General features: G+C 45.4%; 1 protein-coding gene and 1 pseudogene across 5 annotated transcripts in view; both read left to right on the top strand.

Annotated features, from left to right (window-relative positions):
* Positions 1–507, top strand: part of ASCC1 (activating signal cointegrator 1 complex subunit 1) — a 48,583-nt gene extending 48,076 nt beyond the window's left edge. For all 4 annotated transcript variants that reach the window (XM_083740778.1, XM_083740780.1, XM_083740779.1 and 1 more), the window contains exon 10: positions 34–507. In XM_083740778.1, coding sequence (XP_083596904.1) covers positions 34–150 — 117 coding nt within the window. In that variant the 3' untranslated portion in view covers positions 151–507. The remainder of the gene's footprint in view (positions 1–33) is intronic.
* A 10,829-nt stretch (positions 508–11,336) lies between these two features.
* LOC310845581 (testican-2 pseudogene) lies at positions 11,337–12,000 on the top strand (annotated as a pseudogene). Its single transcript has one exon. The product of its transcript is annotated as a testican-2 pseudogene (transcript).
* The last annotated feature ends 3,156 nt before the right edge of the window (positions 12,001–15,156 follow it).

The raw sequence follows: 15,156 nt of genomic DNA, 5'->3' as shown, positions 1-15,156 counted from the left end.
GATCTTTCATTATTTCCATCTCGTTTCTTTCAGCTCTTTGAGAACTTCTGCTTTGGAGAAGTGCAGCTGAATTCAGTCTACCTCTCTCAGAGATTCTCCTCAGATAGCTCTGGTTACTATGCGACATCTGGGCAGTTAAATTTCTCCTGAAGTAGAGACCAATGCCCCAACAGAATGACATCAGAACTGCACAATGAAGAAGAGGAAGAGGAAGAGGAAGAGGAAGAAGAAGAAGAAGAAGAAGAAGAAGAAGAAGAAGAAGAAGAAGAAGAAGAGGAGGATTTAAATGGATCCTGTTGATGGGCCAGCGTCATTCTGTCCTCCTTCTAAATTTCCAAATTCACCTTGGTCTGAACACAGTGAAAACAATTACTTGTTCAAATAAGATATTTTAGTTTGTTGGTTCTTTTATTGAAGAATAGGTGCTGGTTACAGATGAAATAATACATTCTGCGTGTAACAGGCTTTCAGTTAGTTGTAAATAAATTAATCAAGGTTACCAATCCATTTTTTTTTACTAGCTTACCTTTGAACACATATCTAATGCTAGTTATTACTCATGGATTGCCCTAAGAATCGATGTTTTCAGTTTACAAAAGCTCCCATCTTCAGTTGCCTAGAAGGGGTTCTTACTGCATGTCCAGGTGGGCTGCAAGTAACTCTTTTCATCTCTGAAATGGTCACTGTCCATGGAGCACTGTCCATAGAGCAGAATCCATGCAAAGCAACATTTTTCCGTACGAGGGGCCAGGTTTTGCCACGTGGACAACACCCTGGATGATTCTGCTTACATGGTAGTGAAAAATCACACCCAGCAGTGTGATAATGCTTGCCTATTTCCTTGTGTAGCTCCAAAGGCAGTAGGCATGATGTGTTCGCTTGTGTGCAGCTCTGAGCATTTACTATGGCTCACAGTGTTGTGACCCGTATCTTAAAAAACATCTACAAGCTATTGTATATGAGTTCTAGAGTTATTTCATCTCATAACAAAAAGAAGGGAACAAGAGTATATAAGGAGAAACAGTGAGAAGTGAAACGGTAGATGGAAGGTAAGGCAAAAGCAAATACAATAATTCTGGTAATATCTGAAATATTATTCCCCATATTACTGAATGCTTGGAGTAAATTCTGGAAGATCTAACCCAGTCTTTCTTAATGACTGATAGCCATACACTGGGCAAAGGATGCCTGCATTGAAGCGGGTTGGACTAGATGCCCCTCGTGGTTCCTTCCAACTCTACAATTCTATTGTTTATTTGGTTGACAGTATTTGATAGGGGACTGAATCATGCTGCTTATTTTAGTACTGGCAAGAAATGTCCAATTCGCATCCAAATCCCTGTCTATTGAATGTTACAAAGCAGTTTTCTAGAAATTCTGCTAAAGAGAATAAATGTACACCTGCCAATTTTTAGAATGCAGGAGCTATGGCATACATTTTCCTGTTTGTCACTTGGGGGATCATCCTCACTGTCCACATCCAGTTATACTAGCAGCACAATTGTTTTCTGAGGGTGGGCTGGGCTTTGTTGTTTACCAACTCAACCAACACCTGTTTCCTTGCATTAGCATCTCAGGATGTCCTGTAGTGGCTTTTTTTTAAAAAAAAAAAAACCCAGTGGCATATGGGAACACAGTAGCCTGCCTTATACTATGTCAGTCTATCTAAGTATTATCTTCTCTCACTGCCAGTGGATTTTCAGTATATAGCAACATAGGAAGCTGCCCTAGTCCTACCATTGGTCCATCGACACCGGTTGGCGGTGGCTTTCCATGATTTCAGACAGGACTCTCTTCCAGCCCTGCCTGGAGCGGGGACCTTTCACAGGTATAAGTCTCAACAATTCCTTACCATCCCTACCTGGAGATGGGGATTGAAGCTAGGATCTTTTGCATGCATTATGGCCTTTCTCCCAAATGCAGGCAGAGTGAAACTCTTTTTGTGGCATATGAATAACTACGAACCATTTTAATGATTACTCTTAAAATATGCAACCCCTGTGTTCCCTATTCACTCCTTAGCTGGCTGATGTCATCACTTTCGTTCTTCAGCTATCAAGAGTCTCTTCTGAGGCTCTTAAGGCTTGACTTTGCCAGTCACCTCGAAGAGCACAGATAGTTCATTGGAGGTCTGATCCTGAGTGCTCTTCTCCTCCACACAGCAATTTTCAGCACCTTTTGAGAGGTACTCTGCTTGCCCAAATACAGGCCCCTTTGGTTCTTCCTTTACCCAGAGCAAAGGCAGAGGGAGGTGGGGTTTTTTTGTTGTTCCACTTGCTCACAAAAGCCAGGCATCTCTTCTGCAGCAGAAAGAAAAGAGGTACATCAGAAAGCTTCTTGACATATTTTTATTTTTAACAACAGTAACCAAGAAGCTGTTTATGCACTTAGCAATGCACTTGATGCTGCATATTAGAGCCCGAAAAGGAGACGAGGACTATTTTTATTTTTCTTTGTCTGCAGTTCCCTCGTAGAAGCTTTTCCAATAATTTTTCTTTCCTGACCAGTTTTGTCCTTTATCGTCTAGCATTGATTTTTCCCCTAGCTGCTTGTTGGTTATTGAGGTTGACATTAATATGGCTGGGTTTGATTATGCAGGGCCAGATTCTGCCATTCTCATTGTTCATGAGAGTAGTTCTTTCTGGGTACTACCAACTATACCAAATGGGCCAACCTGAAGCTTGACAAATCTTTTTCAGTGCTACACATTAAGTAGTATAGCACTGAATTTCGGTGCAAACCCACTATAATATAGTTAATTACTTAGTAGGTCAAGGTCTAAACTCGGAGAACACAATTTATTTTAAATGAGATTGGAAAGGGTTTCTTTTAATTGTATGTACTTTCTTTTTCTTTTTTGAATATATATATATTTAATAAGTTTGTTCCTTTATAATGTATGAAGTATAATTAATTCAGCAACGCTGGATTAAGTTGGTACATAAAATTCACAGCAGAGAGAAGCAGATCTGGAATTAATTTCTATGAAGCTGAGTAGTAGTCCAATACCTCATATGGACATGTTTAAGGGCAAGCTGATTAATAAATATATTTTTGTTTTATAGCGAGTTATTTTAGATACATCTGTTTTGAAAGCTGTCCTCAGCAGAACCTTGGCAGTTAGCTAATACAATACACACAGCTTATAAATGCTTAGCACTGGGGATACCTCAGGTGCCTCATCACAAGTCCTATCAAAATTCTTACATTACAGGTAGGTGTTCTAATACAAACGTTTGGACTCAGCACATCACAAAGATAATGACTACGTACCAGCATCGCTGGATACCTCTTTCTGAAGACGACTGGGAAGTCTATCCAAATAGCCATCTAACTCTAACCCACCACAAATAAATGGACATTCAATCTATTCCAGCCTTCCTTCCAGCTGTGTTAGCTGGGGATAATTGGTGCAGCACTGTGGCAGTCCAACACATCTGGGGCACCAAGTTGAGCAAACCTGGTCTATGCTGTTGGTGAAGGCAAATTGTGATCACAAGAGCTGGTGGCAGAGCATTGTCAGTGTTCAGTGACTACAGAAGCTTGTGTTTCTTGATGCTGGCTTAAGTCTTAAGATTTGGGAAATGTCCCCTCCCGCCGCCCCCCCAAAATCTGCTGGTTAGTACAGTATGCAAACCTACACATTGTTGTTTAGTCGTTTAGTCATGTCCGACTCTTCGTGACCCCATGGACCAGAGCACGCCAGGCACTCCTGTCTTCCACTGCCTCCCACAGTTTGGTCAGACTCATGCTGGTAGCTTCAAGAGCACTATCCAACCATCCCGTCCTCTGCCGTCCCCTTCTCCTTGTTGCCCTCCATCTTTCCCAACATCAGGGTCTTTTCCAGAGAGTCTTCTCTTCTCGTGAGGTGGCCAAGGTATTGGAGCCTCAGCTTCAGGATCTGTCCTTCCAGTGAGCACTTAGGGCTGATTTCCTTAAGAATGGATAGGTTTGATCTTCTTGCAGTCCATGGGACTCTCAAGAGTCTCCTCCAGCACCATAATTCAAAAGCATCAATTCTTCGGTGATCAGCCTTCTTTATGGTCCAGCTCTCACTTCCATATATCACTACTGGGAAAACCATACTTTAACTATATAGACCTTTGTCAGCAAGGTGATGTCTCTGCTTTTTAAGATGCATATTATTGCAGTGAGAGAGAAGTGGCTTACATTTTGCAACAAAAACAAATCCTTGCATTTCTACTGGATTGACAATGCTTTTGTTAAATGTTTGAAGGACATTCACATATTTCAAAGCAAGGAATGAATATACCCCTGGGAACTTTGGCCAATTGTGGTAGCTGGGAAATCGTCGGTCATATGTTTACAGACGTAAGCATCCTTTAAAAATTGTGAGGTGCAAAAATTAGGATCTGTCTTGACTGTTGTAACATGTAACAGCACTGAAAGAAACACAAGCACAAAGTCCAGTCTTATTTGAGCTTAATGGAGCTGGTGCACAATGGACACTTTAAGGGCCTTTTAAAATTAAAATTATCTAAAAATGTGAGGTTCTGGACATTAGCACACCTCAAATAGGTGCTGACAAGGGGTGCAAGACATCCCAAAGGGAGGGGGGTGGAGAGAGAAGAGAACCCTGTGTCAAAGATGTCTAAGCAAGGTGACGTCACAAGGTATACCATCAAAAGCCCTGAATAACAGGATCAAGACAGACAGCGACATGGAACATGCACCTCCATTTGCCTCTTATTTCCTCTGTCATCTCTCCTGTCTCCAGTTGGGCAGGGGCATATCCTCTTATGCAAAGTGCAGTATACATTGAAGATGCTACATTAATATATATTTTAGTCTGAACACGCCGTACAGATGTATCAGGGTACAGAAGTATACGAGCCTTAATTAAGAAACCTTTCTGGCAGCCACAGGGTTTTGTGAGACACTGCACAAAAATCTACAAGGAGCAAGCAGATCACAACATTGCTCTGTAACCACTGGGTCTGCTGCCCAAGGCAGTTTCAAAATCACTGCATTGTGTTCTAAGCAGTCCTTATTTCTGAGTCATTGTGTTGAGCACTGTAGCATTAGCTGACTGTAGCAATTGATTTGTGCCCTGCACAAAAGACAAGCCCAGCTGACAGGGTCAACACTTTAGAAACATTAAGAACTGGGCTCATCAGGTTGTAGTCGCACAGCCACTTGACATCTGACAAGTGTGTTAGATGCAGGCAATCTAAGCACACCTCTGTCTCTGCTTGCAACTGGCTCCGGCTGAAATTTCTGAGCACAGCATTTTGACTTCTCCCCCCCCCGACAGACAGCTTGGCATTGCGCTTTGACAAAGCACCATCTTTTGCAGAGCAATACAACTGAATTGATTCTGCTGCTCATGTTGCCCTGCTTTATACATCCCTTGTGATTTTAGCTGGAAATTACAGGGTTATTCTTACCGTAAAGCCTTTCATCTTGATAGCCACTTTGAAATTGCATCCCTGACTTGAAAATGTACTGTGTGTGCCCAAGATTGCATATTTTTTGCATCTCAGGCCCCAAACATTCAGGACCAGCTCGTGAAAAATGCCTGCTGCGTACTTTTTCTATCTCTTTCTCCCTATCTGGAATAGAAGGAAGCTTTGCCAAGAATGGTGTCTGAGCTGGAGATAACTACTGCTTGAATTTTCTGTTTTTATTTTATCTTTGCTTTTGCTAAATCTCAAAACACACACAAAAGCTATGTGCATGAACTGTGTCTAGATGGCTCTTCCTATGATTTGTTACTGGAGACAGGGTTGGGAGGGAGGTAGAAACCCTTGCTGCATAGACCTGGACCCTTCTGAATCCTGTTGCCATCTGAGTTCCTGTCTGTAATACACGTTGCTTAAAAGAAGGTTACATGATGTGCCATCTGCATGCAGACAATAAATAAGATAGATGGAGCAGTTTAGGGTGGGCTGTGTTTGATCAGATTATGTGTGGCTTTTAGAAGATCAAGCCTCTGTATGCCTCACAGAACAAATATGACTGGCAAGTGGAAAAAACATGTGACCAGCGGTGGCTGAGTTTCCTAATACAAAGGCAGCTCTCAGGATTTTAGGAGTGCCTTTTTGCATTCATCAACAAAATGCTTTCTGACTGTAATCGTGGCACAAATACCTAGGATTGCAAGAAACCAGGATTTCTTTATTACGTTTATATTCTGCCTTTCCTCCAAGGAGCTCAAGGTAGCACACACACACCTCCCATGCCATTCTACCTTTACAACAACCCTGTGAGGTAGGATAGGTTGAGCGAGAGTGATTGGCCCAAGGTCACCCAGTGAGCTACTTGGCTAAATGGCAATTTGAACTTAGTTCTTCAGTCTAACACTCATGGTCACTATACGGTGCTGAATCTTTTGTATGTTTTAAGGCACCCTGGCCCTTTATATGTGTAGCCTGATCTTATGTATGATTCCTTATTTTGGGTGAGTTACCGGTATATGGGTCTTCCTTCCAAGTTAGTCTGCATAGGGTTTTAGCTCTATTTTCCCCAGAAAGCACCCTCCTCTCTGTCTGTCTGTCTGTCTGTCTGTCTGTCTGTCTGTCTCTCTCTCTCTCTCTCTCTCTCACACACACACACACACACACCCAGAGACATTTTTTGCCTCCTCCCCTGCATAATTAAATTTTTGTATGCAAAGAACTGCAAGCTATGGCTATAATGAACGGATGTTGTGAAATAGTTCAGATCACATCACTGCATTTGTTGGCTTCGACAGAAAACCGTTCTTTTCTAGTTCATAATCCTGCATATTTGCACGTCAGAGAGTGGTGCCCGGTTTATAGATTATGACTTTGGAGCCAACAAGCTTTGGCTCCATTTAAGACCCTCAGCAGTCCACTCTCTGTGTAAATAGCAGCATCTTAAACCATGTTAAGTTGCACGGCTAGCAATGTGTCACATGATACTTAATCATGCCTCTCTCGCCAGCAGAACAGATGGCTGATGCATTTCTGTAATGAACGTAGTGCCGCAAAGGCATTGTCTGCAAACTTATAGCCACATGTGGCTTATTCATAAATCAGGCAACCAAGGTTGAATCCGCCAAGGTACTAATTCTGCACTTCATTTACTAATTGCATGGGTCTAGTACTCAGTGAGGTGCTAAACCTCTGTCTGGGCGGCACTACACCAGATAGGGACTCTTAGGTCAGAGTGCTTTCCATTTAACTCTCTCACTCTCTCCCTCTCCCTCCCTCTCTCTCTCTCTCTCTCTCTCTCTCTATATATATATATATATAAAATAGGGATGGAGACTGTGGGGTGGGGAATAAGACTGGTCCACTTAAAAGCTAGGGACGCAGGTGGCGCTGTGGGTTAAAGCCTCAGCGCCTAGGACTTGCCGATCGAAAGGTCGGCGGTTCGAATCCCTGCGGCGGGGTGAGCTCCCGCTGCTCGGTCCCAGCGCCTGCCAACCTAGCAGTTCGAAAGCACCTCCGGGTGCAAGTAGATAAATAGGGACCGCTTACCAGCGGGAAGGTAAACGGCGTTTCCGTGTGCGGCTCTGGCTCGCCAGAGCAGCGATGTCACACTGGCCACGTGACCCGGAAGTGTCTCCGGACAGCGCTGGCCCCTGGCCTCTTGAGTGAGATGGGCGCACAACCCCAGAGTCTGTCAAGACTGGCCTGTACGAGCAGGGGTACCTTTACCTTTACCTTACTTAAAAGCTACTTTACATTTGGCATATGATACTGAAAAGGGTTCAAGAAACTGGGTTCAAGAAATAAGGATCTTTTACTCATGTGTGATAGATTAGCTATAATGTAGATATCTTTGGGGAATGAGCATTTAACACTATCTCTGACTTAGCACAATTGGTGCAACTAGAACCATCATTTTCTCTGTTATCTTGAAGGCTCCCCTCTAACCTGCAATGACAGTTTCTTCTTAAATATGTTATACTAGTGACAGGCAGGAAGGAAATAGCTTGAGACCTCCAGGTATAGGGCGCTATATAAATTCAATAATAATAATAATAATAATAATAATAATAATAATAATAATAGACATTTGGAAACTTTGTCCTGCTATATATTTATAGTATTGGGCTGGGATTTTTTCTTTATTTTTTAAATTATCTGAGTAACAGGGACAACATGGAGACAACAACATCCCATGCTATTTGTCACGTTGCCTGGGCCTCATAGGAATACTCCCCCACCCTCACCCTGGCTAGGAGACAGCCAAACAATAACTTTTTAATGGTCTCTGATTATTTCCATATATCAATAACGGGATTTCTAAATTTCAGCTTCCCCCATCACATTTTGGAATGACTCTTCATCTGATCCATGGAAATAATCACATATCGTATTACTATGTCCTGGCTTCTTCTTCTTTGGTTAACTCACGTGATGTTAAAAACTCACTCTTTAGTTTTTGTTTAATGTCTGTTCAATATACCCATCTGTACTCTTGATGTGCAATGTTCACTAATGATACATAGATGATAGAGATAGATAGATAGATAGATAATATAGATAGATAGATAGATAGATAGATAGATAGATGATAGATAGATGATAGATAGATATAGATAGATATAGATAGATAGATGATAGATAGATAGATATAGATGATAGATAGATAGATAGATAGATGGATGGATAGGGTGGCCCACTGTGGCTTATAGTTTCTAGCAGTTGGTTATCAGCAGGTCAAGACAGTGAAAAGCATGTGTGTCAACTCTTGAAACGGGTTTCAACATCCCTGCATAGTCCAATGATTAAATGCCCTACTGGGATTCCTCGAAGCTTTCTATAAAAAATGATTGGCCAGGAAAAGGTACGGGAGAGCTCATTTGTATCCTGTTCTTGGAGGATTTTCTGAGAAGAGAAACCATAGCTCTTTGTCTGCTTTCTCAATTTAGAGTGGATGAATCCTTGACTATGGGCTTGGAGGTTCTTGAGGGGGGTGAGTTTGGGTTGAAGAGCTGGAAAGATACTGTCTTAAGCATGCACAACATTAGAAGATCGAAGTGTTGGCTCCCCCCCCCCTTACTTCTATGCATGTTCAATGGTGTTTATTTCCAGATAGGTGTGCACAGGGTTGCAGCATGAGTCTGGCAAGACTGTAAAATCCCTGCACAGGAAGAACCAGGACTGATTGGCTTCGTTGCTGCAAAAGTAAGGAAGTCTCACTGGAGACTTGCAACATCAAATTCTGCTAGGTGGTTGAACCCGTAGGTGATATGCTAGACAGTGCACTTAATTGCCCAGTATAGTAGCAGCATAGAACAGGGAGGGTGGACATCTGGTGAGGTAGAGGTTAGTTTTTATCGCTGTTGTTTCAATTGACAGGTTCTACAACTATTCAGGTCAGCAAGAGTAGCTGCACTGAATAATCTGAGTACAGTATGCATTTTGGGAGTGAGGGGAGTCAGCGTTATGGACATGATCCTGCCACAGTTAAGCACTTTCAGTTCCCACTTATTATTTCAGAAGGAAAGTCCAGGACATGCATAACTCTCTCCTGTGGAGAACAATGGCCTCACAATTATTAATAATTGCACCTACCAAATGGGTGCCCCTTCCCCACTTTTAAAATGTATCCAGATATTCTGATAAGGTGCTTGTGTTTGGTATAGGCCTGGTCCTTGTATGATCTTGCTGTTGCCGCATTGGTGCTTGTGTGAGAATAGGTTAGGATCCCTCGAGACACCAGATTGTACGGAATCCAGCAGTTTTCAGTTGGGGAGCAGGGGTTTGAGTAGAAGCAGTTGGGCTTGAAATGTTTAGTTATCACATTTGGCAAAGTCGTTACAAACAGCTGTAACCCCCCAGAGTTTTCCTGCGGTATCATATAGCTAGGAAGTGGGGGGAAACATGGGTGTGGGAGAAACATTATCTGATGTGGCCTGAGGGGTTAAAAGCCTTTCCTGTAAAGCCACTCTAGCTGCAGGGGGCCTTTTTGGGGGAGTAAAATTAAGATGTAAAGTGTGAATAGAACAAACAGCTATATCGAGTGATGCCATCTGGGCAGCGCCCCCAAACACAGTGGGGTTGGCTTAGTACATATTGCAGGAAGTGGAAATAATACACATATTATTACACAATGGTCCCATATGACCATGAAGTCCAGAAGCTAATATTACCTAAGGGCATCACTGTGTGTATCCTTTGGGTACACTTGGGCTCGCTACAGCTCCCTGTTGAGTGCCAAGCCTACGGCAGGCCCATACATCTTGTGTGACACAACCCCTTAAGGGATGGAGAGACGCCCCTATGAAAAAAGGCTGCAGCACTGGGAACTTTTTAGGCAAGTAAGAGGCAACAGGGCGCAAGTTTATAAAACTATTCATGGCAGGAAGAAAGTGGACATGGGGGGTGGGGAAGCACCCTCCCTCTCTCAGTGCTAGCACTGGTGGTGGGCATTCAGTGAAGCTGAATGATGGAAGATGCAGGGCAGATAAAGGAAAGTGCTTCCCTATGCAGCACATAGTTAATCTATGGAACTCAGTTCTGCAGGAAGTAGTGGTAACCAACAACCTAGATGGCTTTCAAAGAAGATTGGACAAATGCACGAAGGAGAGAGCAATCGATGGCTGCTAGCTGTGATGCAAAGCTCTGTCTCCACAGCTGGAAGCAGTATGGTGTTTCGGAATACCAGTTGCTGGAAGCCACAGGAGGGAAGAGTGTTCTTGTGCTTGGGTTCTGGTGAGCCGCTGTGAGAATAGGATGCTGACCTAGAGGGGACACTGACCTGATCCACCAGCATCTTCTGATGTTCTTACCTGTCTTGTAGCTTTAAAAGAAACTGCTGTCTGCCCAACCTGCTCTGAGTTCTGTATAACCCTGAATGCTTGGATGCCTTCGATCACAATAAGCTCCTCTTTCATGTAAATTTCTTATCTTCTGGGACATGGGCGTAGCTTGGGGGGGAAGGGCAGTGCCCCCCAATCAAGTAAATAAATAAATAAATAAATAAATAAATAAATAAATATGCTTAACTAAAAGTAGAAATTGTGGAAATATTTTTCTGAGCACTTGGTGTCAAAAGAAAGCAATTTAAAACAACGGTTGTGGAGACATTTCATTCCCCGTGACAGAGCCAGACAGAGGATGATGAAGGGTGCCCACCCTGGTCAACATAAATCCTGGCTACGCCCAAATTGTCCACAGCTACTGAACTAAAAAGCTGTAGGGTTCCTGCTCATAAAAATAATCTCGGACACCACTCCCAAGGTCTTTCTTGGGCTATGCACTGTCATTATGAGTCAATAGCCACAATGAGTTGCCCTTTGCAAATTAGGCAGAAGTCGAAGAGACCGGTGCATTCCGAGTCCTTATTTCCTCCCCCCCCCCCGCCCCTTTCCCGGTCCCCTCCTACCCCCTTCCGTCGGGGGTGGGCTTCTTTTAACAGGTATGATGATGTCAAATGTGATGCTGATGCTCCAGTGACTTAAGCCTGCCTCTTTTGGCGCAGACTCCGTAATCCTCCCGGTGGCTCCCAGGCAGCGCCGGGCTTCGCAGAAGTAGTGCATCTCCTAATCAGGTCACATTTCAGCGGGGATCCAGCCGCCCTTCTCTCCCTCCGAGCCGGGAGAGAGATCAGAGGAGGAGGAAGAGAAAGAAGAAGACTCTATAATCGCTTTGCGGCCAGCGAGGGAGCCACCGCCTCGCAGGCAAGATGAGAGCCCCAGGCTGTTGTCTGGTGCCGCTGCTGCCGCTGCTGCTGGCCCTCGCCTTGGCGGAAGGGGACGGCAAGGCGGCCAAAGAAGGCGACAATCCCGGCAATTTCATGGAGGACGAGCAATGGCTGTCTTCCATCTCCCAGTACAGCGGCAAGATCAAGCACTGGAACCGCTTCCGAGACGTGAGTCCGGATGGAGTAACCCATGCATGATTTTTTATTTTATTTTTTTACCTCGTAGCATGCAAATTCCTCCGCCCCGCTAGCATCCAGGGCAACCCGGGAGTGGGGAAGGGAGGGAACGGTGGGTAGAGGCTGTTGCAACGCGTTGCACCCGCGGGGGTGCATGGGCAACGGAGCGATTGGCAGCCTGCAACAATTGCTGCTGCTGCTGCTGTCGAGGATGTAGGTGCAGGCGTGGCGTGGAGGAGGCGGTAGCGGGTTGAGGCGGCTCCTCTTGCAGCGCCAACCCGCGTGCAGGTGGCGCGCCGGGAGCCGCCAAGAGCAATCGCCGGTTGTTGCAGCAGTAGCAGTGCGCGGAGCAACCGTTGCAAAGGCTCGGGGGGTGGGCTCCCAGTGGCTGGTGCATTTGGAGCGGGAAAGCTGGGCGGGTAGGTGGGAACCTGCACCCGATTCTTTGCACGGCGGCTGTCGAGCAAAAAGCGGGGCTGGGAGAGCTGAGGTTGCACTGTGGGTCCCGATTCTTTATTTTTAAACGAGAGCAAGTGGGATTTCGATACCCGGCTATAGCTTTTGCAGCCTCGCGGTTTAATTCCTGTTACGCGCACAAACAGACACACTCGAGTTTGCAAAGATCTCCCTTGGCCGCCGCGCAAGCTTGGCTTTGCTTGGCTGCGCAGAGCCCCGTCGGAACTCCCGTTTCCTTCCGACGCGGCCAGGCGGAGACCCGCCCTTGCCAACTCCGATGAGCCCTTTGGCGGCGGAGCCGTTTGCTGCAAGGCAAGCCACGCAGCGCCGGGGGGGGGGGGGGAGCTGTGCGTGTGTTTGTTCCAGGCTGGCATCTCGCCTTCTCGCTTCCTGCTCAGTTTGCCACCTTGTGCAAAGATTCTTTGCTATATATTTAAGGTCCCGGAAGAGTAAACGCCGGGTGGAGTTGGGACGGGGCGGGTGGATCGGTTTCCACGTTAGTGTGCTTTGGTTGGTCTTTCTGGTTACTGCAGTGTTGGAGCGGGCACACTTCACTCGCCGCTCCCCCCCTCTTTTTTTTTACGGCTGACGCCGGCGAAATCGGACATCAGCGAAAGGACAGAGAAAATTGAGGAGGGGGAATAGTAGATGCAAGGGGAAACGGAGCCACATTATACAGGTGTGCAAGCTAAGCAGAAGAGGGAAATCTGCCTGGCTTTGCAATCCTGACTAGTCTACTCGGAAGCAAACCGCCTTGAGCTCAATAGGACTCATTCCTAGGTCATTTGGGTGTGTAGGATTTCAACCCCAGCCTCTCTTGTTCTACGACAACTACCCACACCTACAAGATTTCTGAGAAATAAATGTGCCTAGTGATTGTTTAGGATGGTCACTAGGGAACAGAGAAGCTTCATCTTACACCCAGATAACAGATGCAGGTCCTCCTTTTTGGGGGGGGGTTCTGGGGGGTGCTGCTGCTGCTGAGGTTGCTCATCTGGCATCAGCTATCAGCAAGAGAGTACAAGGAATGAGTTGGCTTACCTTTCAAGGCCAAAACTGAGAGTGATTCATTTTCTACAGATTCTTGGGACCCAACCCAATAGAGGTCAAGGCTCATGTGCTTTTTAAAGAAAATAGGCACGTAGAAAGAGAGAATTTTGGCAGTTGCAGCTTTTCCTATCTCTAAGCAGCACTGTAGTGGTGAGCCACACCTGCCGAAACTGCTGCATCCTGCCTGGAAATAAGGGGGAGATTTTGGAGCCTGGACTTCCATTGGCAAAGGAAAGTGTATTTCTGCCCATGTCTTCTTACTAGCTCACTTACTTCCATGGCAGGTTGTTGTGAACCCAGACTGAGTTCGGATCAAGCTGCCTTGCACTGGAGATAATTAAATTAAATTCCCCTGGGTGCATCTGGATAAATGGACTCAGGCTCAGAATGCTGAGTTTGGTGAGCTTTGCTCCCAACTAAGCCTATGTAGGATTTGGACTGACGGCTGCTTTTGCTGAGCAGACTCATGCAGCAAGCTCTGTGGAGTATGTGGCTGTAGATTTCCTTTTGAAAACCCCTTCGTCTGTTCTCTGCTGTTGGGACAATGGGTGGATAAAGCTCTAGTTTGCTCATCCTGCAACCAGATGGGCAATTCTCCCCGCTCCCCGCCCTGCTCTTTTAAGATTTATTCTGTGAGGTCCACACTAAATAAAAGTCGGAAGAGAGGCGATCCCCAGGGAGACCCAATATTTGGGGGGTGAGGGGGTTCATTTGTATAGTTCTCCTTTTTAAAATTAATTGACCAGAAGATCACACCACAGCCACCCCTCCCTGTTTGAATAGATCTGCTTTTCGGTCCTCCCTGTGCCTCCTCATCAGTAAAACGGTGCCAGTTTTCATGGGGACTAGGCAACCGTACAAACGAAACAAAGGATAAATGAAATAGGCTGATGTCTAGGCTTGCTATTGTTGTTAACTGCTGTGCCTTTTAAGGGCAGCCCCCACCTACAGAATTTTACCAGGTGACACTTTACCTGCCATTTGCTTGCTTGCCAGGTAAAGCGTCTTCTGCTCGCTTTGTGCGTGCCCAGGCAGGTGATTAAGAGGAAGAAGCAGGTCCGGCCAAAAAAAGAAATAATGCTCTTCTCACTGCTAGCTCCCCTATTTATGCAACGTAAAGTGTAAATCCTGCATTTGGAAAGGGGGAGAAAAAAACATTTCCGTGGGCAAGAGCACTTAGATGAGTTTGCCCTCGAAACATCTGTTAAAAACCTTAGTTTTATTCACCATTGGGTGGTCAAATGATGGGTTTCCCCTCCCCCAAGAGCCCCACATACAACCTACATACAACATACAACAAGGGGGTGGGAAAAGACCTCTTTGCACCCTGCTTGTGGTCTTGGTTGAACATGGTGGAAACAAGAACTAACTTAACCCCACACCGGGGTATGCAGGCCTTGCGTCTGGTTCGCTGGGGTTTTTAGGTACTCACACATACACAATTTGTGCGTGTGGGTGGGGGTCTCTGAGGGGAACCTGCAAAACGATTTCTTACACTTGCACAAACCTCTGCTCCCCCTCTCCTCCCACAGACATTCTGGTTCCCCCCACTTCTTTCTCAGCAGCCCCCATTATGGCTAAAATTATTTCTGCACTCGCTAGCTGAGTTTGGCATTGGAGGGATGCTAGTGATTTTAGGGAGTGCTAGTTAATTCCGGGTTAATTGCTCCCAGAGAAAAGTCTTGCGAGCTTGCCAGCATGGGCACATGTTTTTCCGACATAGCCCCTCCGACATCTGGTTTGGTCTATTTCATAAACCCACCAAGGAGGCTGGGAAAATGTCTGGTCAGCTGATGGGAAGGGAGGTTTGGAAGCAGCTACGGTTTCATC

This window comes from Podarcis gaigeae, assembly GCF_964106915.1.
Source record: "Podarcis gaigeae genome assembly, chromosome: 5".
NCBI classification, from domain to species: domain Eukaryota; kingdom Metazoa; phylum Chordata; class Lepidosauria; order Squamata; family Lacertidae; genus Podarcis; species Podarcis gaigeae.
This window is presented reverse-complemented; position numbering and strand designations above follow the sequence as displayed.